The 27,228-nt window shown below is 45.8% G+C and overlaps 1 protein-coding gene across 2 annotated transcripts; it reads left to right on the top strand.

Annotated features, from left to right (window-relative positions):
* LOC143806128 (uncharacterized) lies at positions 1-27,228 on the top strand. 2 transcript variants are annotated; one of them, XM_077286102.1, is made up of 7 exons: positions 1-169; positions 14,011-14,192; positions 16,001-16,180; positions 16,265-16,370; positions 16,457-16,554; positions 16,624-16,732; positions 26,229-27,228. In XM_077286102.1, the coding sequence occupies exons 2-7, from the start codon at positions 14,109-14,111 to the stop codon at positions 26,879-26,881; spliced, it is 1,230 nt and encodes a 409-aa protein (XP_077142217.1). In that variant the 5' UTR covers positions 1-169; positions 14,011-14,108; the 3' UTR covers positions 26,882-27,228. The 2 variants fall into 2 exon arrangements, with proteins under 2 accessions (XP_077142217.1, XP_077142216.1); XM_077286101.1 differs by having other exon boundaries at positions 28-169; positions 14,029-14,192.

Here is a 27,228-nt window from a genome sequence, read left to right as displayed (position 1 = left end):
GAGGAGTGAGGGCTGTGATAACGTTACGTGCTTGGTCACATGATCGTGACATCATCAAAGGTCCTTCATCCACAGTGAGCTGGAGCCTCCTGGGGAGTCGGTGAATGTTTGCAGGGTCCAGCATCGCCCCCCATTGTCAGCGTCCCCCCCGGATTCTGTACACGTCCAGGTAACGACGCCTCCGTGGTGGATGTGAGTGTGTATGTCTCCTACACTGTACACGGGGTATATGTACAGTACAGACCAAAAGTTTGGACACACCTTCTCATTTAAAGATTTTTCTGTATTTCATGACTATGAAAACTGTACATTCACACTGAAGGCATCAAAACTATGAATTAACACATGTGGAATTATATACTTAAAGGGAACCTGTCACCCCCAAAATCGATGGTGACGTAAGGCTATCTTCACATTTGCGTTATTGGGCGCAGAGTCGTCAACGCATGCGTCATGCGCCCCTATCTTTAACATGGGGGGCGCATGGACATGCGCAGGTATGCGTTGCATGACGCATGCGTTTTTTTTGGCGCACCAGACAGTTTTGATGCGACACATTTCCGAAGAAAAACGCATGCAACGCACCTGCGTCGTAAATGCGCCAAAAAACACATTAGTGTCTATGAAAAACGCATAGGGCACAGTTGCCTGCGTTGAGCCGCGTTTTTTGACGCATGCGCCTTTTGACTAAATGTATTTTTTGGGGGGCGTTTTGGATCGTCAATTGTATAGGACAACGCATGCGTCAAAAAACGCTGCGTTGTGTATGCATTTGACATGCGTTGTGTTATGACCCCAGTGGACAGGGTCTCAGAGGAACGTGTAAGTCTGCAAGATACAAAAATCCAGCTCATAGGACTGTGGTAACTGGGTTGACCAAATAGCTACTCCTAACGCCAACACTAGAAGTAGCCGGGGATCATGCCTACGGTGATCGCTAGATGACTCGCGCCAGCCGGAGAATCTAACTACCCCTAGGAGAAGAAAACAAAGACCTCTCTTGCCTCCAGAGAAAGGGACCCCAAAGCAAGATACAAGCCCCCCACAAATAATAACGGTGAGGTAAGAGGAAATGACAAACACAGAAATGAACCAGGTTCAGCAAAGAGAGGCCAGCTTACTAATAGCAGAATATAGCAAGATAACTTATCTGGTCAACAAAAACCCTATAAAAATCCACGCTGGAGATTCAAGAACCCCCGAACCGTCTAACGGTCCGGGGGGAGAACACCAGCCCCCTAGAGCTTCCAGCAAAGGTCAGGATACAGATAGGAACAAGCTGGACAAAAATACCAAACAAAAACAAAAGCAAAAAGCAAAGAAGCAGACTTAGCTTGAAAAACAGGAACCAGGATCAGAGGACAAGAGCACAACAGATTAGCTCTGATTTCAACGATGCCAGGCATTGAACTGAAGGTCCAGGGAGCTTATATAGCAACGCCCCTGAACTAACGGCCCAGGTGAGGATATAGGAAAAGACAGACGCTCCAGAGTCAAATCACTAATGACCACTAGAGGGAGCAAAAAGCAAAATCACAACAGTACCCCCCCCTTAGTGAGGGGTCACCGAACCCTCACCACGACCACCAGGGCGATCAGGATGAGCGGCGTGAAAGGCACGAACTAAATCGGCCGCATGAACATCAGAGGCGACCACCCAGGAATTATCTTCCTGACCATAGCCCTTCCACTTGACCAGGTACTGAAGCCTCCGCCTGGAGAGACGAGAATCCAAGATCTTCTCCACCACGTACTCCAACTCGCCCTCAACCAACACCAGAGCAGGAGGCTCAGCAGAAGAAACCACAGGCACAACGTACCGCCGCAACAAGGACCTATGAAACACGTTGTGGATAGCAAACGACACAGGAAGATCCAGGCGAAAGGACACAGGATTAAGAATTTCCAATATCTTGTAAGGACCAATAAAACGAGGTTTAAATTTGGGAGAGGAAACCTTCATAGGAACAAAGCGGGAAGAAAGCCACACCAAATCCCCAACACGTAGTCGGGGACCCACACCGCGGCGGCGGTTGGCAAAGCGCTGAGCCCTCTCCTGTGACAACTTCAAGTTGTCCACCACAAGATTCCAGATCCGCTGCAACCTATCCACCACAGAATCCACCCCAGGGCAGTCAGAAGGTTCCACATGACCCGAAGAAAAACGAGGGTGGAAACCAGAGTTGCAGAAAAACGGCGAAACCAAGGTGGCGGAACTAGCCCGATTATTAAGGGCAAACTCAGCTAACGGCAAGAAGGTCACCCAATCGTCCTGATCAGCAGAGACAAAACACCTCAAATAAGCCTCCAAAGTCTGATTAGTTCGCTCCGTCTGTCCATTAGTCTGAGGATGGAAAGCAGACGAAAACGACAAGTCAATGCCCATCCTACTACAAAAGGATCGCCAGAATCTGGAAACGAACTGGGATCCTCTGTCTGACACAATATTCTCAGGGATGCCGTGCAAACGAACCACGTTCTGGAAAAACACAGGAACCAGATCGGAAGAGGAAGGCAGTTTAGGCAAAGGAACCAAATGGACCATCTTGGAGAAGCGATCACATATCACCCAGATAACAGACATGCCCTGAGACACCGGAAGATCAGAAATGAAATCCATGGAGATATGTGTCCAAGGTCTCTTAGGGACAGGCAAGGGCAAGAGCAACCCGCTGGCACGAGAACAGCAAGGCTTAGCTCGAGCACAAGTCCCACAGGACTGCACAAATGACCGCACATCCCTAGACAAGGAAGGCCACCAAAAGGATCTGGCCACCAGATCTCTGGTGCCAAAAATTCCTGGGTGACCTGCCAACACCGAGGAATGAACCTCGGAAATGACTCTGCTGGTCCACTTATCAGGCACAAACAGTCTGTCAGGTGGACAAGAATCAGGCCTATCAGCCTGAAATCTCTGCAACACACGTCGCAGATCAGGAGAAATAGCTGACAAGATAATACCATCCTTAAGAATACCAACAGGTTCAGCGACTGCAGGAGCATCAGGCACAAAGCTCCTAGACAGAGCATCGGCCTTCACATTCTTAGAACCTGGTAAATACGAGACCACAAAGTCAAAACGGGAGAAAAACAATGACCAGCGGGCCTGTCTAGGATTCAGGCGTTTAGCAGACTCGAGATACATCAGATTTTTGTGATCAGTCAAGACCACCACACGATGCTTAGCACCCTCGAGCCAATGACGCCACTCCTCAAATGCCCATTTCATGGCCAACAACTCCCGATTGCCCACATCATAATTTCGCTCCGCAGGCGAAAACTTCCTAGAGAAAAAGGCGCAAGGTCTCATAACAGAGCAACCAGGGCCTCTCTGCGACAAAACGGCCCCTGCTCCAATCTCTGAAGCATCCACCTCAACTTGAAAGGGAAGCGAGACATCAGGCTGGCACAAAACAGGCGCCGAAGTAAACCGACGTTTCAACTCCTGGAAAGCCTCCACGGCAGCAGGAGCCCAATTAACCACATCGGAGCCCTTCTTGGTCATATCCGTCAAAGGTTTCACAATGCTAGAAAAGTTAGCGATAAAACGACGGTAGAAATTAGCGAAACCCAAGAACTTCTGAAGACTCTTAACTGACGAGGGCTGAGTCCAATCAAGAATAGCTCGGACCTTGACTGGGTCCATCTCCACAGCAGAAGGGGAAAAAATGAACCCCAAAAAGGGAACCTTCTGTACACCAAAAAGACACTTTGAGCCCTTGACAAACAAAGAATTTTCACGCAAAATTTTAAAGACCATCCTGACCTGCTCCACATGCGAATCCCAATTATCAGAAAAAACCAAAATATCATCCAGATAAACAATCAAAAATTTATCCAGATACTTCCGGAAAATGTCATGCATAAAGGACTGAAAAACTGAAGGCGCATTGGAGAGCCCAAAAGGCATCACCAAGTACTCAAAATGACCTTCGGGCGTATTGAATGCGGTTTTCCATTCATCCCCTTGCTTAATGCGCACAAGGTTGTACGCACCACGAAGGTCTATCTTGGTAAACCACTTGGCACCTTTAATCCGGGCAAACAAGTCAGACAACAACGGCAAAGGATACTGAAATTTGACAGTGATCTTATTTAAAAGCCGATAGTCAATACAAGGTCTCAAAGATCCGTCCTTTTTAGCCACAAAAAAGAATCCCGCACCAAGAGGGGAAGAAGACGGACGGATGTGTCCTTTCTCCAGAGACTCCTTGATATATGAACGCATAGCGGTATGTTCAGGTATCGACAGATTAAACAGTCTTCCCTTAGGAAATTTACTGCCTGGAATCAAATCTATTGCACAGTCACATTCCCTATGAGGAGGCAATGCACTGGACCTGGACTCGCTAAAGACATCCTGATAATCAGACAAGTACTCCGGAACTTCCGAAGGCGTAGAAGAAGCAATAGACACAGGCAGGGAATCCTCATGAATACCACGACAGCCCCAACTAGACACTGACATAGCCTTCCAGTCAAGGACTGGATTATGGGTCTGTAACCATGGCAGCCCCAAAACAACCAAATCATGCATTTTATGTAGAACGAGAAAACGTATCACCTCGCGGTGTTCAGGAGTCATGCACATGGTAACCTGTGTCCAATACTGCGGCTTATTTTCTGCCAATGGCGTAGCATCAATACCCCTAAGAGGGATAGGATTTTCTAATGGTTCAAGAATAAAACCACAGCGCTTAGCAAATGAGAGATCCATAAGACTCAGGGCAGCACCTGAATCTACAAACGCCATGACAGGATAAGATGACAGTGAGCAAATCAAAGTTACAGACAGAATAAACTTAGGATGCAAATTACCAACGGTGACAGGACTAACAACCTTAGATATACGTTTAGAGCATGCTGAGATAACATGTGTAGAATCACCACAGTAGTAGCACAAGCCATTCCGGCGTCTATGAATTTTCCTCTCATTTCTAGTCAGGATTCTATCACATTGCATCAAATCAGGTGTCCGTTCAGACAACCCCATGAGGGAATTTGCGGTTTTTCTATCACATTGCATCACATCAGGTGTCTGTTCAGACAACAACATGAGGGAATTTGCGGTTTTGCGCTCCCGCAACCGCCGGTCAATTTGAATAGCCAGGGACATGGTATCATTCAGACCTGTGGGAATGGGAAAACCCACCATAACATTCTTAATGGCCTCAGAAAGGCCATTTCTAAAATTGGCGGCCAGTGCACACTCGTTCCAATGTGTCAGCACGGACCATTTCCGAAATTTTTGGCAATACACCTCAGCCTCGTCCTGGCCCTGAGACATAGCCAGCAAGGCTTTCTCTGCCTGAATCTCAAGATTGGGTTCCTCATAAAGTAAACCGAGCGCCAGAAAAAACGCATCAATATCAGCCAATGCCGGATCTCCTGGCGCCAACGAAAAAGCCCAATCCTGAGGGTCACCCCGTAAGAATGAAATAACAATTTTTACTTGTTGAGCAGAGTCTCCAGACGAACAAGGTTTCAGGGACAAAAATAATTTACAATTATTCCTGAAATTCCTAAACTTAAATCGGTCTCCTGAAAACAGTTCAGGAATCGGAATCTTGGGTTCAGACCTAGGATTTCTGGTAACATAATCTTGTATACCCTGCACACGAGCAGCAAGCTGGTCCACACTTGTAATCAAGGTCTGGACATTCATGTCTGCAGCAAGCTTAAGCCACTCTGAGGTAAAGGGGAAAAGAAAAAAAAAAATGAGAGAGGGAAAAAAAAACCTCAAAATTTTCTCTCTTATAATCCCTCTTCTGCAATGCATTAAACATTTAATACTGGCCTGGCATACTATTATGACCCCAGTGGACAGGGTCTCAGAGGAATGTGTAAGTCTGCAAGATACAAAAATCCAGCTCATAGGGCTGTGGTAACTGGGTTGACCAAATAGCTACTCCTAACGCCAACACTAGAAGTAGCCGGGGATCATGCCTACGGTGATCGCTAGATGACTCGCGCCAGCCGGAGAATCTAACTACCCCTAGGAGAAGAAAACAAAGACCTCTCTTGCCTCCAGAGAAAGGGACCCCAAAGCAAGATACAAGCCCCCCACAAATAATAACGGTGAGGTAAGAGGAAATGACAAACACAGAAATGAACCAGGTTCAGCAAAGAGAGGCCCACTTACTAATAGCAGAATGTAGTAAGATAACTTATATGGTCAACAAAAACCCTATAAAAATCCACGCTGGAGATTCAAGAACCCCCGAACCGTCTAACGGTCTGGGGGGAGAACACCAGCCCCCTAGAGCTTCCAGCAAAGGTCAGGATACAGATAGGAACAAGCTGGACAAAAATACCAAACAAAAACAAAAGCAAAAAGCAAAGAAGCAGACTTAGCTTGAAAAACAGGAACCAGGATCAGAGGACAAGAGCACAACAGATTAGCTCTGATTTCAACGATGCCAGGCATTGAACTGAAGGTCCAGGGAGCTTATATAGCAACGCCCCTGAACTAACGGCCCAGGTGAGGATATAGGAAAAGACAGACGCTCCAGAGTCAAATCACTAATGACCACTAGAGGGAGCAAAAAGCAAAATCACAACAGCGTTGTGCGTTGCGTCGACGACGCTGCGCCCAACAACGCAAATGTGAACGTAGCCTAAGCTCACCGTCATCAGGGGGTTATCTACAGCATTCTGTAATGCATTCTGTAATGCTGCAGATAAGCCCCCGATGTTACCTAAAAGAGGAGAAAAAGACGTTAGATTATACTCACGCAGGGTGGGTATAATTTAGCGCAGGCATACTCTATCTGTCCTGTTGAGGGCAGAACAAAGTACTGCAGTGCGCAGTCGCCGGGCCTCTCTGACCTTTCCAGCACCTGCGCACTGCAGTACTTTGCTCTGCCCTCACCAGGACAGATAGAGTATGCCTGCGCTGGAGCCGCGGCATGAAGTCCAGAAGAGGACGTCATGGAATGAAGATGGGAGGCCCCGGACCGGACCTGAGACGCCCATCGGAGCGGGACCGCCCCTGGGTGAGTATAATCTAACGTCTTTTTCTCCTCTTTCAGGTAACATCGGGGGCTTATCTACAGCATTACAGAATCGATCTGTACACCATCGATTTTGGGGCTGACAGGTTCCCTTTAACAAAAAAGTGTGAAAGCTCATCAAGAGAATGCCAAGAGTGTGCAAAGCAGTCATCAAAGCAAAAGGTGGCTACTTTGCAGAACCTAGAATATAAGACATAATTTCAGTTGTTTCACACTATTTTGTTAAGTATATAATTCCACATGTGTTAATTCATAGTTTTGATGCCTTCAGTGTGAATGTACAATTTTCATAGTCATGAAAATACAGAAAAATCTTTAAATGAGAAGGTGTGTCCAAACTTTTGTGCTCTCTCTCTCTCTCTCATCTAATATATAATTGTCTAAGGGTCACTTCCGTCTGTCTGTCCTTCTGTCTGTCGCGGATATTCATTGGTCGCTGCCTCTGTCTGTCATGGAAATCCAAGTCGCTGATTGGTCGCGGCAAGACGGGCACAGTCCGGCGGCAAAATGGCCGCTCCTTCCTCCCCGCAGTCAGTTAATGGCAGCGGTAACGGACCGCGTTATGCCGCGGTGTAATGCACTCCGTTACCGCTGCTATTAACCCTGTGTGACCAACTTTTTACTATTGATACTGCCTATGCGGCATCAATAGTAAAAAGATCTAATGTTAAAAATAATGAAAAAAATAAAAAATCGTTGTATACTCACCGCCCGTCGGCCCCTCGGATCCAGAACCGGCCTTTCCCGCTCCTCACGACGCTCCGGTGACCGCTCCATGCATTGCGGTCTCGCGAGATGATGACGACGTAGCGGTCTCGCGAGACCGCTACGTCATCATCTCGCGAGACCGCAATGCACTCTTGGGACCGGAGCGCGCGAGGAGCGTCGGAAACCGCTTCGCCTGCATCCGGGGGCCAACGGAAGGTGAGTATATAACTATTTTTTATTTTAATTATTTTTTTTTAACAGGGATATGATGCCCACATTGCTATATACTGCGTGGGCTGTGCAATATACTACGTGGGCTGTGCTATATACTGCGTGGCTGTGCAATATACTGCGTGGGCTGTGCAATATACTGCGTGGGCTGTGCAATATACTGCGTGGGCTATGCAATATACTACGTGGGCTGTGCAATATTCTACGTGGGCTGTGCAATATACTACGTGGGCTGTGCAGTGTACTACGTGGGCTGTGCAATATACTACGTGGGCTGTGCAGTGTACTACGTGGGCTGTGCAGTGTACTACGTGGGCTGTGCAATATATTACGTGGCTGTGCAATATACTACGTGGGCTGTGCAATATACTACGTGGCTGTGCAATATACTACGTGGCTGTGCAATATACTACGTGGGCTGTGCTATATACTGCGTGGGCTGTGCAATATACTGCGTGGGCTGTGCAATATACTGCGTGGGCTGTGCAATATACTACGTGGCCTGTGCTATATACTACGTGGGCTGTGCAATATACTACGTGGGCTGTGCAATATACTACGTGGGCTGTGCAATATACTACGTGGGCTGTGCAATATACTACGTGGGCTGTGCAATATACTACGTGGGCTGTGCAATATACTACGTGGGCTGTGTTATACACTACGTGGGCTGTGTTATACACTACGTGGGCTGTGTTATACACTACGTGGGCTGTGTTATACACTACGTGGGCTGTGTTATACACTACGTGGGCTGTGTTATACACTACGTGGGCTGTGTTATATACTGCGTGTGGGCTGTTATATACTACATGAGCTGTGTTATATGCTACGTGGGCTGTTATAAACTACGTGGCTGTGTTATATGCTACGTGGGCTGTTATACACTCCGTGGGCTGTGCTATATACTACGTGGCTGTGCTATATACTCCGTGGGTTGTGTTATATACTCCGTGGGCTGTGCTATATACTCCGTGGGCTGTGCTATATACTACGTGGGCTGTGCTATATACTACGTGGCTGTGCTATTTACTACGTGGACTGTTATATACTACATGGCCGGCCGCGAACAATCAGCGACAGGCGCAGTCCGGCTGCGAATTGGCGCGGGATTTGAACCACACTTCGCTAATTGGTTGCGGCTGGCCGAATCCTGTGTATTCAATGTATTATTCTAAAATCTTCATAAATAAACTACATACATATTCTAGAATACCCGATGCGTTAGAATCGGGCCTTCCATCTAGTGTGTGTGTGTATGTGTGAATATATATATATATATATATATATATATATATATATATATATATATACATACATGCATACAAGGAAATTAGTATTTGATCCCTTGCTGATTTTCTAAGTTTTCCCACTGACAAAGAAAATAGTGAGGCCGCACCCTATCATCACATCGTCTCTATGGACATCAGGGCGCACGTCCTACCAGGGGGTCCATCCCAGATAAAAGGTCCAGATCCAAATTGAAGAAAGGGACAGCGCCACACCAGGAAGTGAGAAAAGCAGCTCACATTTTATTCTGCCTCCTGCGTCAACGTTTCGGTCAGAAGACCTTTGTCAAGCACAGTACAAAAGCTTTTCAACCACCATTATATACCCTTAGGCCCACCCCATTAATTAACCAACTACCAATAGGAATACCATATCAGAATAGAAAAAACACATAACGCTATAATACACACATATATATAAAAACAATCACATATGAGTAGCAACCAATACATCACCCCATCTAACATAGATCAACTAACCCCAATCGCTCCTTTATGTATAATCTAGCCCACAAAAACAGTGATAGACTCCCGGCACCCGAGATGTAAACCAATCACATCCCCCTATCAGAGCAATGCAAGGTTTGCGCACATGTCAGGAGGAATTTTGATCCACTCCTCTTTGCAGATCATCTCTAAATCTTTAAGATCACTTGGCAACTTGGAGCTTCACTCCCTCCATAAGTTTTCTATGGGATTAAGGTCTGGAGACTGACTAGGCCACTCCATGACCTGAATGTGCTTCTTTTTGAGCCCGTCCTTTGTTGCCTTGGCTGTATGTTTTGGGTCACTGTCTTGCTGGAAGACCCAGCCATGACCCATTTTTAATATCCTGGCAGAGGGAAGGAGATTGTCACTCAGGATTTTACGGTACATGGCTCCATCCATTCTCCCATTGATGCTGTGAAGTAGTCCTGTACCATTAGAGAAACACCCCCAAAACATAATGTTTCCACCTCCATGCTTGACAGTGGAGATGGTTTTCTTTGGGTCATAGGCAGCATTTCTCTTCCTCCAAACACGGCGAGTTGAGTTAATGGCAAAGGCCTCAATTTTTGTCTCATCTGACCACAGCACCTTCTTCCAATCACTCACAGAATCATCCAGGTGTTCACTGGCAGACTTCAGACGGGCCTGCATGTGTGCCTTCTTCAGCAGGGGGACCTTGTGAGGCTGCAGGATTTTAAACCTTTACGGCGTAATGTGTTACCAATGGTTTTCTTGGTGACTGTGGTCCCAGCTGCTTTGAGATCATTAATAAGTTACCCCCCCGTGTAGTTTTAGGCTGATCGCTCACCTTCCTCATGATCAAGGATACCCCATGAGGTGATATTTTGCACGGTGCCTCAGATCGATGTCGATTGACAGTCATTTTGTATTTCTTCCATTTTCTTACTATTTCACCAACAGTTGTCTCCTTCTCTCCCAGCGTCTTACTTATGGTTTTATAGCCCATTCCAGCTTTGTGCAGATCTATAATCTTGTCCCTGACATCCTTATAAAGCTCTTTGGTCTTGTCCATGTTGTAGAGGTTAGAGTCTGACTGATTAATTGAGTCTGTGGACAGGAGTCTTTTATAAAGGTGACTATGTAAGACAGCTGTCTGTAATGCAGATAACGAGCTGATTAGGAGCGTCTAACTGGTCTGTAGGAGCCAGAAGTCTTAATGGCTGGTAGGGGATCAAATATTTATTTCTCACTACAAAATGCAAATAAATGTATATAATTTATACAATGTGATTTTCTTTTTTATATTCTATCCCTCAATGTTAAAATTAACCTACTCTTAAAATTATAGACTGTTCATGTCTTTGTCAGTGGGCAAACTTACACAATAGGCAAGGGATCAAATACTTATTTCCCCCACTGTATATATATATATATATATATATATATATAGATGTGTGTGTGTATAAATGTAATCGGCCAAGACTATAAAACCACTGACAAGTCACGCGACTGCTGATAATTGGGGAATGTGAAAGAACCGTGGAGGCGAACAGATGTCTGCCATCATAATGCATAAGGCAGCAATGGGCAACTGTCATAAGGGTTACATGGTCACACGACTGGCTCACATCTCCAAATAGCAGGTCTTGTGGGGTGTTCCCGCTATACGGCAGGTCTTGTGGGGTGTTCCCAGGATATGGCGGGTCTTGTGGGGTGTTCCCGGGATACGGCAGGTCTTGTGGGGTGTTTCCTGTATATGGCTGATCTGTGTGGGGTGTTCCCGGGATACGGCTGGTCTTGTGGGGTGATCCTGGTAAATGGCGGTTCTTGTGAGGTGTTCCTGGTATATGGTGGGTCTTGTGGGGTGTTCCCAGGATACGGCAGTTCTTGTGGGGTGTTCCTGGGATATGGCGGGTCTTCTTGTTCCTGGGATACGGTGGGTCTTGTGGGGTGTTCCTGGTATATGGCCGGTCTTGTGGGGTGTTCCCGGGATATGGCGGATCCATGTGGGTTGTTCCCGGGATATGGCGGGTCTTGTGGGGTGTTCCCGGGATATGGCAGGTCTTGTGGGGTGTTCCTGGGATATGGCGGGTCTTGTTCCTGGGATACGGCGGGTCTTGTGGGGTGTTTCCTGTATTTGGCTGAACCATGTGGGGTGTTCCCGGGATATGGCATGTCTGGTGGGGTGTTCCCAGGATATGGCGGGTCTTTTGGGGTGTTCCTGGTATATGGTGGGTCTTGTGAGGTGTTCCCAGTATACGACAGTTCTTGTGGGGTGTTCCCGGGATATGACGAGTCTTGTAGGGTGTTCCCAGGATATGGCGGGTCTTGTTCCCAGGATATGGTGGGTCTTGTGGGGTGTCTCTGATATATATCCCGTTATGCACAGCTTAGTACCTACCATATGTGGTCCAAGGAAGGAGAACCAGTGAGCAGTGTCAGGGTCATAGGTGTAGAAGGCTAAGGCTTCTTTCACACTAGCGTCCCCGACGCTAGCGTTGTCCCCGCCGCACAACGGGGGCAGCAGATGCATTTTTCCTGCGCATCCGCTGCCCCATTGTGAGGTGAGGGGAAGTGCGGGGAGGTGGGGGCGGAGTTCCGGCCGCGCATGCGCGGTCGGAAAAAGCGGACCGTCGGGAGCAAAAAACGTTACATGTAACGTTTTTTGCTCCCGACGGTCCGCAACAGCACAGCGCAACCGTCCCAGGACGGTTGCGACGTGTGTCATTGCGTCGCAAATGCGTCGCTAATGTTAGTCAATGCAGAAAAAACGCATCCTGCAAGCACTTTTGCAGGATGCGTTTTTTCGGCAAAACGACGCATTTGCGACGTAATGCAGTTAACGCTAGTGTGAAAGTAGCCTAAGGCTACTTTCACACATCAGTTTTTTGCCATCAGTCACAATCCGTCGAATTTTGAAAAAAATGGATCCGTCGCAGATTGTGAAAAACTGATGCAACGGATCCGTTTTTTCGCCGTATCCGACTAGCTGATGCAGCTAATTGGATCCTAAAAAAATCGGAGCATGCTCAGTTAAAAAAACGGATTCCGTCTCCAGATTCCTTCATTTGACGGATCCGGCGCCATAGGCTTCCATTCTAGCAAACTACGGATGGCGACGGATCTGTCACTGTCTGTTTTTTTTCTTTTTACGGACACAAAAAACGTTACTATGTTCGTTGTCTCCGGCCGCTGGATAAACAATTTTCCACGGATCTGGCAAACGACGGAGGAAACGTGAGGCCATCCGTTACAATCTGTTGCTAATACAAGTCTATGAGAAAAAAACGGACCCGGCTGCAACTTTTACCTGATCTGTTTTTTTCAAAATTCGCCGGATTGAGCCTGACGGCAAAAAACTGATGTGTGAAAGCAGCCTTACTGATGTGTGCGGGGAGTGAAGGCTAGCCGGTCTGCTCTGATCCCTCTGAAGAGCAACTGTAGTATAAAATACTGAGCTATTTGAACATGCAGAGCATCACCGCTGTGACATTAAAGGGGGCAGCAGTCGGACCCCCGGTGGGTGATTACAGACCCTGCCAGCAGCCAGCAAGACAGACCCTGCCAGCAATTTTTCAGGATTTTCCCTCAATTCAATGTAAAGTGTGGAATAAACGCCACGGGTCATGCGTTGGGCTGTGATAGGATGGATCCACCGCCTTCTCTTCCGCCGCTGCCGCAGGATGCGCAGTCTTTCTTCCTCCTTGTCTCGAACGATGACTGCCAACCGATTAGCCTCAAAAGTGTAATCCGCACATATCTTCACAATATTTGCCAGCACCCCTTCCATCTCTGCCACTTTCTCTACAACCTTTCAAAGATGTGGTGTAAATACACTGTATATATAGTTTCCCAGTAGTTTCCAGTAGCCAGTCACATTTCCAAGTACTTTGTATTAGCCAATCACATTGAGATCTTCGGTTTTTAAAAACGGATCCGTCAAAAAACGGTTCCAATGGATGTAAAAAACGGTCGCAATGGTTCTAACGGATCCGTTTTTTGACGCATCCGTGTAACGGATCCGTCAAAAAACGGATCCATTAGAACCTTTTTTCTCAACAATTTTGACGGATCCGTCAATCCGTCACTATGTCGGAGCTGACTGACGCCAAACAATTGAAGTGTGAAAGAAGCCTTAGACGAACGCACACTCACAACTCTCCACCATCATGTTTCCTTGTCGACGTCTTAAGCTGCAGTTCAGACTAGAATTTCCTTCAGAAGCAAATTCGAGATTCCAAATTAAAAAATTAAATTATTCTCAAAAAAAAAATGTGTTTTTATTTTTTCATTATTCCCTATAAGTGACGGTATCACAGGTCTTGTCCTGTCTCCAGGTTCCTGCACTGTAAGATTTCTGTGTTGTTCACCTTTTCTCTACTCCATAATTGTCCGACTACTGACCGACCATTGAAGGATGGACACGAGTCACAGGAGTCCCAACAAGACTGTTCAGATCCTAGACCTGACCCTGGAGATAATCTACCTGCTGACCGGAGAGGTGAGGACCCGTGAGTTCTAACAATGGAGGCCGCATGATCAGAAATCTTTCAAACTTTCCGAAATGTATATAGTAGAGTTGAGCAGAAACATTGTTCTTCCCTGATTCTGCGTCCAGTCCTCCGAGGTGGACAGACCAGTGTTATTTTCTCTTCTGGCATTGACTAGGCCCCGCGATGTCACGATGTGGCGGTGCTAGTAAATGCCCAGGACGCCGTCTGAGAAGTGAACACTGCCTTGGAGTGGACGCCGGCTGAGAGCAACACCAATCTTCCTGCTCATCTCTAGTATTTTCGTCTCAGCTGCAATTTCATACATCCATCATTAGGGACGCTATATTATGACCTTTACTTGGCTGAATTATAGTTATTCGGGATAAGTAATATATGCAAATTTTCATATGCAAATTGGTAACTCATTTTCATAAATTATCAACCTAAAAGGGGTTGTGCTGTAAATTGGATGGGATTCAGCCATTCAAGTCTATGAATGCAAGAGAAAAATTGGATGCCATACAGAGCCACAATCTAGCGATCGATTGTTACGGATACATTGCCGTTCTGTAACATAGGAAACTGTAAATGATCCTGTAGGTGATTAATGGCTGCTGCTGTAAAAAACAGATTGTACACGGATGACAAGTGAAAAAAATAATTTGTCACACTTTTCTGGATGAAGAAAGTTAGCGGCACTCACCAGTGTCCATAACCAGTGTCTATAAAAAGTTTTTTTTTTTTTTAAATTTCAAATCTTCCTGCGGGGCGAGAGCGGCAGAGGGAGTGGGGCGAGAGCGGCAGAGGGAGCGGGGCGAGAGCGGCAGAGGGAGCTCCCTCTGCCACAGAGATGGTTTGAAAGAAGATTTTAAAGTAAAAAAAACAACTTTTTATGGACATTTGTGAGTGTCGCTAACTTTCTTCGTCACTGGACACAGTACACAAGCAGGGATTGTCTAAGAAACCGGTAATGTGTATGTGTTGTGGCTGTCGAACAGCCGTGAGACGTGCAGGCACGGAGACTCGAACATATTATTCGAGCACACCGAAGTCACTAGGTTAGCACTTGAGCATGCTCAGATAACAGCTTATCCCCGCACGTTCGCTCATCACTAGTAACTTCACATCTAAAAAAAAAATGGTATTTTTGTGGGGCAGCAGTCAAGTGTGAATAGAATAGTGAGGAGGTTGTAGTTTAATCGTTGGTGGAAGATTTGAGGCAGACTGAAGGCTCCCATACACATTAGGCTAAAGTCCTCAGTGAGATCATCAGACAGCATTCTGTTGGGGCCTCCCGACTGTCGGGGAAGAGAAGGCTTGGGCCAGTTGAATTTCAGCGGCCGATCCTTTTGTTCTCCGAGAGGTAAACCACTACTAGAGGAGTGTGACAGCGGACCTCTCATAGAGAACACAGGAGCGATGGGCTGAATCTAGCGTTCCTGTGTATGTGGGACTCAGGTGAGATGGCAGCTATCCAATGTGTATGGAGGCCTTAAGGACTTGGCCGAGCGTTCCCATGTCACTTATAAGACAGCCCCAGTGGCTTGTCATGGCCAGATCCTTATCTGTCGCTAGGCCCCCATACACATTAGATGGTTGGCCAATCCTAGATAATTTTTATCTAATATGAGGGTTTCAATCTACCCTGCCGCACAGAGAAAACATCATCAGTGTTAACAGAACGTCATCTTTACATAAATTCAGACTCGTTAGTGTAAAGTTCTCCTGGAAACTGAGAATTATCATGTCTCTATGGATGCAGTCAGGGCCAGAGATGATGAGAGTCATGTTCCTCCATGCGTTTCTGTATACACAGGGTTATATAATAGTGAAGAAGTCTGATAAGTGTGAGACATCCAGCTTCGATCACGCAGCATCAAGACAATGGAGCAAGATCAGATGGCCCATCATGGGGCCATCACCGATACATGAGAAGAGCAAGGAGCAGAAGATCATAGAGATCACCACTAAGATCCTGCAGATGTTGACTGAAGAGGTGAGCGCTGCCGGGAACGCGGGGACATAATGCAGTAACATTGAGGGCTGATGAATGAGTGATGACTGTATCTTCGTGTGTTAGGATGTCGCTGTACATCGCGCCATGGACGAGTGGGAGGATATGAAAGGACACAAGGACCAGGGCAAGGATGGCATGATGGAGGTTCCTCGGCCCCTCACACCACCGGGTAAGAGGAGATTGTCCAGGAGAAAGCAGTTCTATGGCTCACGTAGACTCCCAATCTGTATTTAGTAACTTCGCATCTTCTTACAGAAGCATCGGGTAATATTCCCTCACCAGAGAGTTGTCCCTGTCCTCTTAACCCTCAGGAAGGTCCAGAAAAAAATTCCAAAGTCTCACAGGATCAACAGGTAGAAACATGGCCACAAGCAGACATCGCTACGTTATACTGTACTTCATTTAGTGCATTTTTGTTTTAGACCGACAACCTGATTATTGTGAAAGTGGAAGAGACAGAGGGAGACGAGGAGTATTACAGAAGTGACGACCTGAAGAGGGAAGAGGAAACCCCGACTAATATCAGCGCAGGTGAGTAATAACTGAGAGAAAAGCCACATTGTCGCCATCTTCTTCTACATCTGCTCTATCGGCACTACCCAAAGCTCCTTAACCCCTTCACCCCCAAGGGTGGTTTGCACGTTAATGACCGGGCCAATTTTTACAATTCTGACCACTGTCCCCTTATGAGGTTATAACTCTGGAACGCTTCAATGGATCTTGGCGATTCTGACATTGTTTTCTCGTGACATATTGTACTTCATGATAGTGGTAAAATTTCTTCGATATAAGTTGCGTTTATTTGTGAAAAAAACGAATATTTGGCGAAAATTTTGAAAATTTTGAAAATTTCGCAATTTTCCAACTTTGAATTTTTATGCCCTTAAATCACAGACATATGTCACGCAAAATACTTAATAAGTAACATTTCCCACATGTCTACTTTACATCAGCACAATTTTGGAACCAAAATTTTTTTGGGTGACGGAGTTATAAGGGTTAAAAGTTGACCAGCAATTTCTCATTTTTACAACACCATTTTTTTTTAGGGACCACATCTCATTTGAAGTCATTTTGGGGGGTCTATATGATAGAAAATACCCAAGTGTGACACCATTCTAAAAACTGCACCCCTCAAGGTACTCAAAACCACTTTCAAGAAGTTTATTAACCCTTCAGGTGTTTCACAGGAATTTTTGGAATGTTTAAATAAAAATGAACATTTAACTTTTTTTCACACAAAATTTATTTCAGATCCAATTTGTTTTATTTTACCAAGGGTAACAGGAGAAAATAGACCCCAAAATTTGTTGTACAATTTGTCCTGAGTACGCTGATACCCCATATGTGGGGGTAAACCACTGTTTGGGCGCATGGCAGAGCTCGGAAGGAAAGGAGCGCCATTTGACTTTTCAATGCAAAATTGACTGGAATTGAGATGGGACGCCATGTTGCATTTGGAGAGCCCCTGATGTGCCTAAACATTGAAACCCCCCACAAGTGACACCATTTTGGAAAGTAGACCCCCTAAGGAACTTATCTAGATGTGTGGTGAGCACTTTGACCCAACAAGTGCTTCACAGAAGTTTATAATGCAGAGCCGTAAAAATAAAAAATCATATTTTTTCACAAAAATGATCTTTTCGCCCCCAATTTTTTATTTTCCCAAGGGTAAGAGAAGAAATTGGACCCCAAAAATTGTTGTGCAATTTGTCCTGAGTATGCTGATTCCCCATATGTGGGGGGGAACCACTGTTTGGGCGCATGACAGAGCTCGGAAGGGAAGGAGCGCCATTTGGAATGCAGACTTAAATGGATTGGTCTGCAGGCGTCACGTTGCATTTGCAGAGCCCCTGATGTACCCAAACAGTACAAACCCCCCACAAGTGACCCCATATTGGAAACTAGACCCCCCAAGGAACTTATCTAGATGTGTTGTGAGAACTTTGAACCCCCAAGTGTTTCACTACAGTTTATAACGCAGAGCCGTGAAAATAAAAATTCTTTTTTTTTTCACAAAAATGATTTTTTTAGCCCCCAGTTTTGTATTTTCACAAGGGTATCAGGATAAATTGGACCCAAAAAGTTGTTGTCCAATTTGTCCTGAGTATGCTGATACCCCATATGTGGGGGGGAACCACTGTTTGGGCGCATGACAGAGCTCGGAAGGGAAGGAGCGCCATTTGGAATGCAGACTTAAATGGATTGGTCTGCAGGCGTCACGTTGCATTTGCAGAGCCCCTGATGTACGCAAACAGTACAAACCCCCTACAAGTGACCCCATATCGGAAACTAGACCCCCCAAGGAACTTATCTAGATGTGTTGTGAGAACTTTGAACCCCCAAGTGTTTCACTACAGTTTACAACGCAGAGCCGTGAAAATAAAAAATCTTTTTTTTCCCACAAAACTTATTTTTTGGCCCCTAGTTTTGTTTTTTCACAAGGGTAGCAAGAGAAATTGGACCCCAAAAGATGATGTCCAATTTGTCCTGAGTACGCTGATACCCCATATGTTGGGGTAAACCCCTGTTTGGGCACACGGGAGAGCTCGGAAGGGAAGGAGCACTGTTTTCCTTTTTCAACGCAGAATTGGCTGGAATTCAGATCGGATGCCATATCCCGTTTGGAAAGCCCCTGACGTGCCCGAACAGTGGAAACCCCCCAATTATAACTGAAACCCTAATCCAAACACACCCCTTACCCTAATCCCAACAGTAACCCTAACCACTCCTCTAACCCAGACACACCCAACCCTATTCCCAACCGTAAATGTAATCCAAACCCTAACCCTATCTTTAGCCCCAACCCTAGCCCCAACCCTAGCCCTAACCCTAGCAATAACCCTAGCCCTAACTCTAGTCCTAACTCTAGCCCTAACCCTAACCCTAATGGGAAAATGGAAATAAATACATTTTTTAATTTTTTTATTTTTCCCTAACTAAGGGGGTGATGAAGGGGGATTTGATTTACTTTTATAGCGGGTTTTTTAGCGGATTTTTATGATTGGCAGCCGTCACACACTGAAAGACGCTTTTCATTGCAAAAAATATTTTTTGCGTTACCACATTTTGAGAGCTGTAATTTTTCCATATTTGAGTCCACAGAGTCATGTGAGATCTTGTTTTTTGCGAGATGCGTTGACGTTTTTATTGGTAACATTTTCGGACACGTGACATTTTTTGATCGCTTTTTATTCCGATTTTTGTGAGGCAGAGTGATCAAAAACCAGCTATTCATGAATTTCTTTTTGGGGAGGCGTTTATACCGTTCCGCGTTTGGTAAAATTGATAAAGCAGTTTTATTCGTCGGGTCAGTACGATTACAGCGATATCTCATTTATATCATTTTTTTTATGTTTTGGCGCTTTTATACGATAAAAACTATTTTATAGAAAAAATAATTATTTTGGTATTGCTTTATTCTCAGGACTATAACTTTTTTATTTTTTTGCCGATGATGCTGTATGGCGGCTTGTTTTTTGCGGGACAAGATGACGTTTTCAGCGGTACCATGGTTATTTATATCAGTCTTTTTGATCGCGTGTTATTCCACTTTTTGTTCGGCGGTATGATAATAAAGCGTTGTTTTTTGCCTCGTTTTTTTTTTTTTTTTCTTACGGTGTTTACTGAAGGGGTTAACTAGTGGGCCAGTTTTATAGGTCGGGTCGTTACGGACGCGGCGATACTAAATATGTGTACTTTTATTGTTTTTTTTATTTTATTTAGATAAAGAAATGTATTTATGGGAATAATATATATATTTTTTTTCATTATTTTGGAATATTTTTTTTTTTTTACACATTTGGAAATTTTTTTTTTTACTTTTTTACTTTGCCCCAGGGGGGGACAATACAGATCGGTGATCTGTCAGTTTGCATAGCACTCTGACAGATCACCGATCTGCGAGAAGTGCAGGCTGCTTCACAGTGCCTGCTCTGAGCAGGCTTCTGTGAAGCCACCTCCCTCCCTGCAGGACCCGGATCCGCGGCCATCTTGGATCCGGGTCTGGAGCAGGCAGGGAGGGAGGTAAGACCCTCGCAGCAACGCGATCACATCGCGTTGCTGCGGGGGGCTCAGGGAAGCCCGCAGGGAGCCCCCTCCCTGCGCGATGCTTCCCTGCACCGCCGGCACATCGCGATCATGTTTGATCGCGGTGTGCCGGGGGTTAATGTGCCGGGGCCGGTCCGTGACCGCTCCTGGCACATAGTGCCGGATGTCAGCTGCGATATGCAGCTGACACCCGGCCGCGCTCCCCCCGTGAGCGCCGCCGATCGCGCTGGACGTACTATCCCGTCGGCGGTCATACGGGCCCACCCCACCTCGACGGGATAGTACGTCCGATGTCAGGAAGGGGTTAAAAAAAAAAAAAGTTAAAAAACCTGTAAAGTTTGAATCACTCTTTTCACCTTTTAACCCCAAAACGACCGCCGATACGCCTTTTAACGGCGGCCGCTAAGGGTACTTAAACCACCGCTATGGAAAAAGAGAATAGCGCCCCCCAGATTCGGATTTTCTCTGGGGTCTCGGTTACAGGGGGTAGCCGAGACCCCAGAGAACATGATTCGGGGGTTTTTTACCGACCCCCGAGTTGCGATCGCCGGTAATTAACCGTTTACCGGCGGTCGCAAAAAAAAAAAAGAAGCGATTTCCCATTTAATTTCTCTGTCCTCCGATGTGATCGCACATCAGAGGACAGAGAAATGGGGTCCCCGATCGCCCCCGATAGCCGCCTGATACTCACCTGTCTTCCCGGTGCTCCTCGTGGCTCCCGATGGGCGCCGCCATCTTCTTCCGGCAAAAAAATGGTGGGCACATGCGCAGTGCGCCCGGGAGATCTTTCGGGTCTCGGCTGCCGGGGGTATCCGAGACCCCAAAGAACATGATCGGGGTCGGTTTTTACCGACCCGTTTTGCAATCGCCGGTAATTAACTGTTTACCGGCGACCGCAAAAAAAAAGCGATGTGTAATTCTCTGTCCTCTGATGTGATCGCACATAAATAGGGGGATTCGGGGACCCTATCATACTTACCGGTGTCCCTGGGTCCTCCTGTGTCCTCTTCTGGCCGCCGGCTTCTTCCTTCTGTAAGAAAATGGCGGGCGCATGCGCAGTGCGCCCACCATGATCTGCCGGCCGGCAGCTAGAGGAGTTGGGGCTAAATTTAGGCTTAGGGTTAGGGCTAGGGTTAGGGTTAGGGTCAGGGCTAAATTTAGGGTTGGGGCTAAATTTAGGGTTAGGGTTGAGGCTAAATTTAGGGTTAGGGTTGGGGCTAAAGTTAGGGCTAGGGTTGGGGCTAAAGTTAGGGCTAGGGTTGCGGCTAAAGTTAGGGTTAGAGTTGGGATTAGGGTTTGGATTAGGGTTGGCATTAGGTTTACGTTTGGGATTAGGGTTAGGTTTGGGATTAGGGTTAAGGTTGGGATTAGGGGTGTATTGGGATTAGGGTTAGGTTTAAGGTTAGGGTTGAGATTAGGATTAGGGGTGTGTTGGATTTAGGGTTCTGATTAGGGTTATGGTTGTTTTGGGGTTAGGGTTGCGATTATCCTTAAGGGTTGTGATTAGGATTATGGATCGGGTTGGCATTAGGGTTAGGGGTGTGTTGGGGTTAGGGTTGGAGTTAGATTTGGGGGGTTTCCACTGTTTAGGTACATCAGAGGGTCTCTAAACGCCACAGCCAATTTTGCGCTCAAAAAGTCAAATGGTGCTCCCTCCCTTCCGAGCTCTGTCGTGCACCCAAACAGTGGTTTACCCCCACATATGGGGCATCAGCGTACTCGGGATAAATTGGACAACTTTTCGGGTCCAATTTCTCCTGTTAGCCTTGTGAAAATAAAAACTTGGGGGCTAAAAAATCTTTTTTGTGGGAAAAAAAAATATTTTTTATTTTCACAACTCTGCATTATAAACTTCTGTGAAGCACTTGGGCATTCAAAGTTCTCACCACACATCTAGATAAGTTCCTTGGGGGCTCTAGTTTCCAAAATGGGGTCACTTGTGGGGGGTTTCTACTGTTTAGGTACATCAGGGTCTCTGCAAACGCAACATAATGCCCGCAGACCATTCTATCAAAGTCTGCATTCCAAAATGGCATTCCTTCCCTTCCGAGCTCTGCCATGCGCTCAAGCAGTGGTCCCCCCCCACACATGGGGTATCAGTGTACTCAGGACAAATTGGACAACAACTTTTGGGGTCCAATTTCTCTTGTTATCCTTGTCAAAATAAAAATTTGGGGGCTTAAATATCTTTTTTGTGGAAAAAAAAAATTATTTTTATTTTCACGACTCTGCATTATAAACTTCTGTGAAGCACTTGGGCATTCAAAGTTCTCACCACACATCTAGATAAGTTCCTTGGGGAGTCTAGTTTCAAAAATGGGGTCACTTGTGGGGGGTTTCTACTGTTTAGGTACATCGGGGGCTCTGCAAAAGCAACATAACGCCCGCAGACCATTCTATCAAAGTCTGCATTCCAAAACGGCACTCCTTCCCTTCCGAGCTCTGCCATGCGCCCAAACAGTGGTTTACCCCAACATATGGGGTATCAGCCTACTCAGCATAAATTGCACAATAAATTTTGCGGTCCAATTTCTCCTGTTACCCTTGTGAAAGCAAAAATTTGGGGGTAAAAAATCATTTTTGTGGAAAAAATGTTTTTTTTTTTATTTTCATGGCTCTACATTATAAACTTCTGTGAAGCAGTTGGGGGTTCATAGTGCTCATCACACATCTAGATAAGCTCTTTGGGGGGTCTAGTTTCCAAAATGGGGTCACTTGTGGGGGGTTTCTACTGTTTAGGTACATCAGGAGTTCTGCGAATGCAACATGACGCCCGCAGACCATCCCATCAAAGTCTGCATTCCAAGCGGCGCTCCTTCTGTTCCGAGCCCCGATGGATGCCCAAACAGTGCCCCCACCCACATATGGGGTATCAGCGTACTCAGGACAAAATGGTCAACAGATTTTGGGGTCCAATGTCTCCTGTTACCCTTGAGAAAATAAAAAATTGCAGGCTAAAAAATCATTTTTGAGGAAAAAAAAAAAGGATTTTTTATTTTCACGGGTCTACTTTATAAATTTCTGTGAAGCACTTTGGGGTTTAAAGTGCTCACCACACATCTAGATAAGTTCCTTAAGTGGTCTAGTTTCCAAAATGGTGTCACTTGTGGGGGGTTTCTACTGTTTAAGCACATCAGGGGCTCTCCAAACGCGACATGACGTCCGATCTCAATTCCAGCCAATTCTACATCGAAAAAGTAAAATGGCGCTCCTTCTCTTCCAAGCTCTGCAGTGCGCACAAACAGTGGTTTACCCCCACATATGGGGTATCGATGTACTCAGGAAAAATTGCACAACAACTTTTGTGGTCTAATTTCTTCTGTTACCCTTGAGAAAATAAAAATTTTGGGGCAAAAAGATCATTTTTGTAGAAAAAAATTTGATTTTTTATTTTCACGGCCCTACGTTATAAACTTCTGAGAAGCACCTGGGGGTCTAAAGTGCTCACCACACATCTAGTTAAGTCCTTTAAGGGGTCTAGTTTGCAAAATGGGGTCACTTGTGGGGGGTTTCCACTGTTTAGGCAAATCAGGGGCTCTCTAAACGCGACATGGCATCCGATCTCAATTCCAGCCAATTCTGCATTGAAAAAGTCAAACGGCGCTCCTTCTCTTCCAAGCTCTGCGGTGCGCCCAAACAGTGGTTTACCCCCACATATGGGGTATCGGCGTATTCAGGAGAAATTGCACAACAACATTTATGGTTAAATTTCTGTTTTTACACTTGTGAAAATAAAAAAAAATGGTTCTGAAGTAAAATGTTTGCAAAAAAAAGTTAAATGTTCATTTTTGCCTTCCACATTGTTTCAGTTCCTGTGAAGCACGTAAAGGGTTAATAAACTTATTGAATGTGGTTTAGAGCACCTTGAGGGGTGCAGTTTTTAGAATGGTGTCACACTTGGTTATTTTCTATCATATAGACCGCTCAAAATGACTTCAAATGTGATGTGGTCCCTAAAAAAAAAATGGTGTTGTAAAAATGAGAAATTGCTGGTCAACTTTTAACCCTTATAACTCCCTAACAAAAAAAAATTTTGTTTCCAAAATTGTGCTGATGTAAAGTAGACATGTGGGAAATGTTATTTATTAACTATTTTTTGTGACATATCTCTCTGATTTAAGGGCATAAAAATACAAAGTTTGAAAATTGCAAAATTTTAAATTTTTTTTGCCATATTTCAGTTTTTTTTATACATAATCGCAAGTAATATCGAAGAAATGTTACCACTAACATGAAGTACAATATGTCATGAAAAACCTGTCTCAGAATCAGCGGGATCCGTTGAAGTGTTCCAGAATTATAACCTCATAAAGTGACAGTGGTCAGAATTGTAAAAATTGGCCTGGTCATTACCGTATTTTTCAGACTACAAGGCGCACTTTTTCCCCCCCAAAAAAGGGGGGAATATGGGGGGTGCGTCTAATAGTCGCAATGCAGGCTTACCGTGGCGGCAGAGGTGCGGCGGAGAGGTGTGGCGGCAGAGGTGTGGGGATGAGGAGGTGCAGTGAGCGGGGTCCCTTTCCCCGGTGAGGTGAAGCAGCAGCCCGGTAAGCAGCAGAGCCGGGTGAATCCTGTTGTTATCGGTGGAGGCGGCCATCTTCCTGAGGCCGCGCGTGCGCAGATGGAGCGCTCTGCTTCCCGGGGCTTCAGGAAAATGGCAGCGGGAGTCCGCGCGTGCGCAGATGGAGATCGCGGTGGCCATTTTCCTGAAGCCGAGTTCGCAGATTTAGATCTTGGCTTCAGGAAAATGGCCGCCGCGATCTCCATCTGCGCACGCGCGGCCTCCCGCGGCCATTTTCCTGAAGCCCCGGGAAGAAGAGCGCTTCATCTGCGCACGCGCGGCCTCAGGAAGATGGCCGCCACCACCGATAACAACAGGATTCACCCGGCTCTGCTGCTTACCGGGCTGCTGCATCACCTCACCGGGGAAAGGGACCCCTCTCACGCCATACCTCTCACTGCGCCTCCTCATCCCAGCACCTCTGCCGGTAACCACTGCTGCAACCCTCCCATGGACACCAGGCCGTGGCGTCGCCCACCTAAGCAGGAAGGGACCCTGCTCAGGTGCACGCCGTACCGCATCACCCCACCTCTGCCAACACCATGTCATGCCATCCTGTGACCCTGCTCTGCCACCGCCAGCCCTCAGGTAAGATACTGTAAATTCGGACAATAAGACGGACCCCCATCTTATAAAAAATCTTGTTTTCCGCAATTTTCACCCCAAATTTGGGGTGCGCCTTATGGTCCGGTGCGTCTTATAGTCCGAAAAATACGGTAAGTACCAAATTGGCTCTGTCACTAAGGGGTTAAAAATAAAGATATTCTGCTTGTTTTTGAGAAGCGTTAGTAAACATCCGACCTATGAAAACCTAAATTATTTAACTTGTATGATAAAAGTCGTAACGCAAAAAATAAATGATTGAAGTCCGGAATTCCCGTTTTTTTGGTCCGCAAAAAATTAAAAACAAAAAGAGATCACCGAAATGGTGTAAATCGCAATGCCACGGTACTTAAAAAAAAAACAACAAAAAAAAAAACAAGCCCTCAAAGTTACGGGTCTGTAAAAGTGGTGAAACAAGGGAAATATTTTTTTTTTTTTTTTACAAATTTCAGAATATTTTTTTCATCACTAAAATTAAATAAAAAAAAATGGACAAGTTTGGAGTCATGAACGCCGTAAAAATATGGATTTTTTTCCCCCATTTTTCAGCACTACAACATGTCCCACAAAAAAATAAACTTCTAGTACGGTCATGGGAATAGAGAGAGAAATAAAAAGTTATGGCTTTTGGAAGAAGGGGAGGAAGAAAGCAAAAAAAATGCAAAAATGAAAATTGTCTGTGGCGGGAAGAGGGTTAAGACGTAAGTTATGGCACATTGCTAGAGTGAAGGCCCCTCCACCCCATGCACGTTCTCTGCCGGACGCTCCTTCCTGACATGTTGGAGCAATGTCTCTTTCTTTTATTCCTAACAGATGCCGCCCCGAGCCTCGGCTACAGTCCTCTTTCTTCAGGTTGTGAAGCCGAGCCTAATGGCACACAAAGTATTAACGAACTACAAAACATGACCATGAACATCTCCTCCATGATCCACAGCGGAGATCCGTTATCCGTCCACAATACCCTCATACAACCTTCATCAGATCCCTTACAGACTCCACACCTGATTCCAGGAGGCGAGAACCAGATCAACGATCCCAATAACAAGGGGCCGTTTCCCTGCCCGGTATGCGAAAAACTTTTTAACATCAGATCGAACTTATTTCATCACCTAAAAATTCACCCGGTGAAGCCGATCTGCGCCATGTGCGGGAAATGTTTCAAACGGAAAACGGATCTCATCAGACACCAGAAAACTCACAAAGGGGAGAAGCCGTTGTTGTGTTCAGAATGCGGGAACCTTTTCACCGTCAAAGCAGATCTTTTACCGCTTGTCACGGAGGAGCAGCCGTTCCCACGTCCCATATGTGGGAAATGTTTCTTCCAGAAATCAGATCTTGCTGCACATCAAAATCAGGCGGCTCAAAAAGTGGAGAAGCCGCATAGATGTACGACGTGCGGGAAAGGTTTCATCCACAAAAGAAATCTCGTACAACATGAAAAGACCCACACAAAAGAGAAGTCGTAGTCCTGTTCCCAAACTGTATGCACCTGAGAATTGACGGGGACAGGAGCAAGTTTCATGTTTAGAGTCTAGGACTTTTTGTATTATGTCCGAAGAAAGACCATAAAGTTCAAAATGTCGCTTGTTTTCACGGGGATGGAAGAATAATTGGTCTGTTCAAGCTCCGTCAGCGCTGTGTTTTATCTCTTTTGAACTGTTGGTGCCGAGTGGATTCCTTTGGCATTTCTTGACTTTGTCGCTCTTATCGTTTTGAGAGTGCCGTGGACACTTTTCTGTATTCTTGTTTTTTGTATTAATAAATCAAATGTTGTATTAAATGTTCTGATAGAAAAAAAAATCAAATCTCATTT

Source organism: Ranitomeya variabilis, chromosome 2 (genome assembly GCF_051348905.1).
Source record: "Ranitomeya variabilis isolate aRanVar5 chromosome 2, aRanVar5.hap1, whole genome shotgun sequence".
Classification (NCBI taxonomy): Eukaryota; Metazoa; Chordata; class Amphibia; order Anura; family Dendrobatidae; genus Ranitomeya; species Ranitomeya variabilis.
The sequence above is the reverse complement of the archived record's forward strand: the minus strand, read 5'-3'. Positions and strand labels throughout refer to the sequence as shown.

Coding starts and splice junctions, on each gene's coding strand:
- LOC143806128 (XM_077286102.1), top strand. CDS start 14,109: ATGGACACGAGTCACAGGAGTCCCAACAAGACTGTTCAGATCCTAGAC. Junction 16,181..16,264: donor TGCAGATGTTGACTGAAGAG/GTGAGCGCTGCC, acceptor TTCGTGTGTTAG/GATGTCGCTGTACATCGCGC. Junction 16,555..16,623: donor AAGTCTCACAGGATCAACAG/GTAGAAACATGG, acceptor TTTTTGTTTTAG/ACCGACAACCTGATTATTGT.